Source organism: Protopterus annectens, chromosome 8.part1 (assembly GCF_019279795.1).
Source record: "Protopterus annectens isolate FY-2018-M chromosome 8.part1, PAN1.0, whole genome shotgun sequence".
Lineage (NCBI taxonomy): Eukaryota > Metazoa > Chordata > Ceratodontiformes > Protopteridae > Protopterus > Protopterus annectens.
Window position 1 is genome coordinate 386455618 of NC_056742.1, and position 3507 is coordinate 386459124.

General features: G+C 37.1%; 1 protein-coding gene across 1 annotated transcript in view; it reads right to left on the reverse strand.

Annotated features, from left to right (window-relative positions):
- The window catches only part of LOC122810137 (polycystic kidney disease protein 1-like 2), a 369247-nt gene extending 366168 nt beyond the window's left edge, over nt 1–3079 (reverse strand). Inside the window, exon 1 of the mRNA XM_044081611.1 lies at nt 2659–3079. Coding sequence (XP_043937546.1) covers nt 2659–2959 — 301 coding nt within the window. The 5' untranslated portion in view covers nt 2960–3079. The remainder of the gene's footprint in view (nt 1–2658) is intronic.
- Nucleotides 3080–3507: the final 428 nt, after the last annotated feature.

Below are 3507 nucleotides of genomic sequence, written 5' to 3' on the forward strand. Positions count from 1 at the left end.
TAAATATGATTCTTCTTGTCTCTCCTTATATGGCATCTGGTAAAGACCTTGCATCACTTTTGTTAGCCTTCACAACAGCCTTCACACTACGCTTTTGCTAATATGGGGGTCACACCACTCCAGATATAGGTCTAATCAACTATCTGTAAAGTGGGATAACAATGTTTTTTTTTTCTGCTGATGAGTCATCTTTTTTCTGTGGACTTCTGACTTACATGAATCCTCCTTATTACTGTCTTACAGAGACTTCCTGCCTTTAGGTCAACCTACATAATACTCTTTTCATAGTCTCTTTCAATTTTCCTTTAGTGAGTACTTACGCCACAATGTACTCATCACAATCATGCAACGTGCATATTTATTTGCAGGAAAGCAAGGTTTTATAGAATCTGTGGGAATGTCAAGGATATGACCATTAACCCCTTGTCAGTGCCCACCCTTACGCTGTAACCCCTTTCTCTAGAAAGGCTAAGTCAGTCAGGGCTTGGTGAATTTGTAACTATCCAATCATCTATGGCCTGTGAAGGATGACAGTTTATCAGAATGTTTAATCACTTTTAACATGCCTTCCTGCCTATTCATACTGCAGAGCTTTAGGACAGAATGGGATATTCATCATAAAGATGGCAGCACCCTAAAATGCCCATAGCATGTGTCCACATTACGGTTTCAGTTTCAGTGCATCCTGCAATGGACTGTGGACTCAGCCAGGACTTGTTCCTTCCTCATTCCCATTACTTCAGCTCTGACGCAACCCTGAATAAAATAAATCGGGAACTGAATATGAGTCAACCAATCAATGGAACAGAACACAAAATGTACTCTTTGCAGTATATCAACAGGTTTGTCATGACTCCCTTCTTCCATCCATCCACAACCCTTTGTCCCATTTTTGCACTGACCAAGTTCGCAGATGACTGCAAACTAGGCACCATAATCGACTCTCCAGCCGACACAAGCATCCTCCAAAAGGGCCTCATAGAAACAGAGAACTGGTGCCAGAGCCATGGCCTTAAGCTAAATGCCAAAAAGTGTATAGTCATCCCCTTTGGCAAAAACAAAGTGCCCACAAATTACCACATAGGTGGTAATCCATTAAGTACGGAAGAAGGAATTAGGGACCTGGGGATCCAAGTTGACAGCAATCTCTCATTTGACAACCACGTGGCCAAAGTGGTTAGAAAAACATTTTATATAGCCCACCTAATCATGAAGGGATTCACATCTAGATCAGGGGAGGTCATCATGCTGCTTTACTCATCCCTCATCAGGCCCATAATTGAGTACAATGCCTGGAGGAAACCCACACAAACACAAAGAGGACATGCAGACTCTGTACAGAAGGCACCCCAGCCAAGAATCAAACCAGGGAGCCTCTTGCTGTAAGGCAACAACACTAACTGCTGCACCACTGTGCCACCTTCTTCTTTTTGCAGTTAATTTGTCATTTTCACATACAGTTTTAGATAACAACCATGAATGCAGTAAATTACAATAACACAGCATGGGCTGAGGTTGGTAAAGGAACAAAAGGAACATTGTTTGCTTCTCACCTTTGAAAGGGAAATTGGCTAGGCTTAAAATGCTCCCCAACGGCAATAGTTTAGCAATTACTTGTGAACCTATTTGTCTAAGGGAATGATTGCAGGTCTACATAGATAAAATCACTGAATTCAATGAAGATTTTAAAATTCGGCAGTATGTTAATTTGGGATAAAATGGTCTCTAATATTCACAAGTGGGTCTATAACATAAAACTTCCAGTAACAGAATTCTTTGGCATAAAACAAACTTTATAACTGATACATTTAGACGCAATGAGAAAAAGTATTTTTCTTCTCCCAGAGCCTGGTAAGCTAGTACACCAGTTTATTAGACTGATGCTGAATTTAATTAATTTCTGTTCTCAGATTTAGAAATCAGAACTCATCATCTTCCATAAAGTTTTTTTACCAAAACTTTTCAGTTTAAAAATGTTGAGGTTTCATATAGTTTTCAGTTTATTTCGCATTCCTGCAGTTTCATGCCGCTCTTCAGTCAAGTGCAACCTTATTTTATATATATATATATATATATATATATATATATATATATATATATATATTATATATATATATTTTTTTTTTTGTGTTCTTCTGGGTGTTCTTTCTTTATGAGTTGTATTTAAATGTCCAGGAAATATGGAAGGATATATATATATGAAGCATGTAGTCAATGTTTAATTATTGAACATTGGCATTTTGTTTTGCCATACGTCATTAAAAGCAATGTTTACAGGGATATCAAAATGTACAAAACTAGCAAAATCAAATCTTTTTATCTGCACAATGCTGAAGCCCAAGGGCTTAGGCTGCTTATCATATCAGAACAAATCAAACAAAAGAATAATTGAAAACATTGCTTTTCTACAAAGTTACAGAGCTGTTTCAAGTAACTATCTGTTCACATTTATACAGACTAAGGACTGAAATACTTTATGCACAAAACGCACCAAAAACTATTTTACTGACAGCTTTTATTTAAATTCAAACAAGTGATTTTTCATAATGGAAAAAAATGGTTCCACTAAATGCTCCTTGACAAGATTTTGGGAAAAAAAAGCACCCATCTGTTAGTTAGAACAAATAGAGGTACCATTAAAAATGTAGCACTGCATACCTGAGCTAGGCTTGGATTTAGCATTTTTGTTCGCTTTTGTCAGTCCAACCCACCAATTCTGAGCTGTGCTTAGGTGAGGCTGAAGTATCGTCTGTGTATTCTCATCCTGGATATATGCCAGTTGGCCCCCATTCATTTCACAAAAACTTCTGGCACTTGCAAAGTCATTCAGTTCCCTGACAAATTCATAGCAGGAGTCTTCAAACTTCATCTGGCTTCCAGTACAAAACAGAACACAAGCCTGTGAAGTATGGCATGTGAGAAAAATAAAAAGTGGTATTATCTGTAGTTTTAGGCTCATTTTTTCTTGTGTTAGTGGATCTCTACATGTGAATCTTTTCTCCTTTTTGATTGTATTCAGACTTCTGTCATCAGTTGTTGGTAGCTACAAGATGATCAGGTAAGATGAGGAAGTTAAGCAAAAAACCTAAAGCAACTGCATCTTTATGGAAATCAGTTACTGAACAGCCACAAACAAATGAACACATTTCCATTCACGTTTTCATCATGAAAGGAATGATGTGTGTCATCTAAGGCACTAGTGGAGACAGCTGATTCATCCAACAAATGTGACAGGAAATTAACTCATATTAATTCAGCTGATTTTGTTTATTACTTCTGTTGTCCAGCTCAGGAGCTAGAACACATTTTCTGCCCTCAAAAAAACAATGTAGGCTAAATAAAATGAATGAAAGAAACAAATGACTCAAGTAAAGTCTCTAAAAGTCATAAAATCTCTGACTATCTTTAGTAAAACTGTTACATCACATGCCAAATTTGATTCCACATTTACCATAAACGCAAAGATGGCAAAAGAATTGCTTGAAATGTTTATACCTGTTAATAACA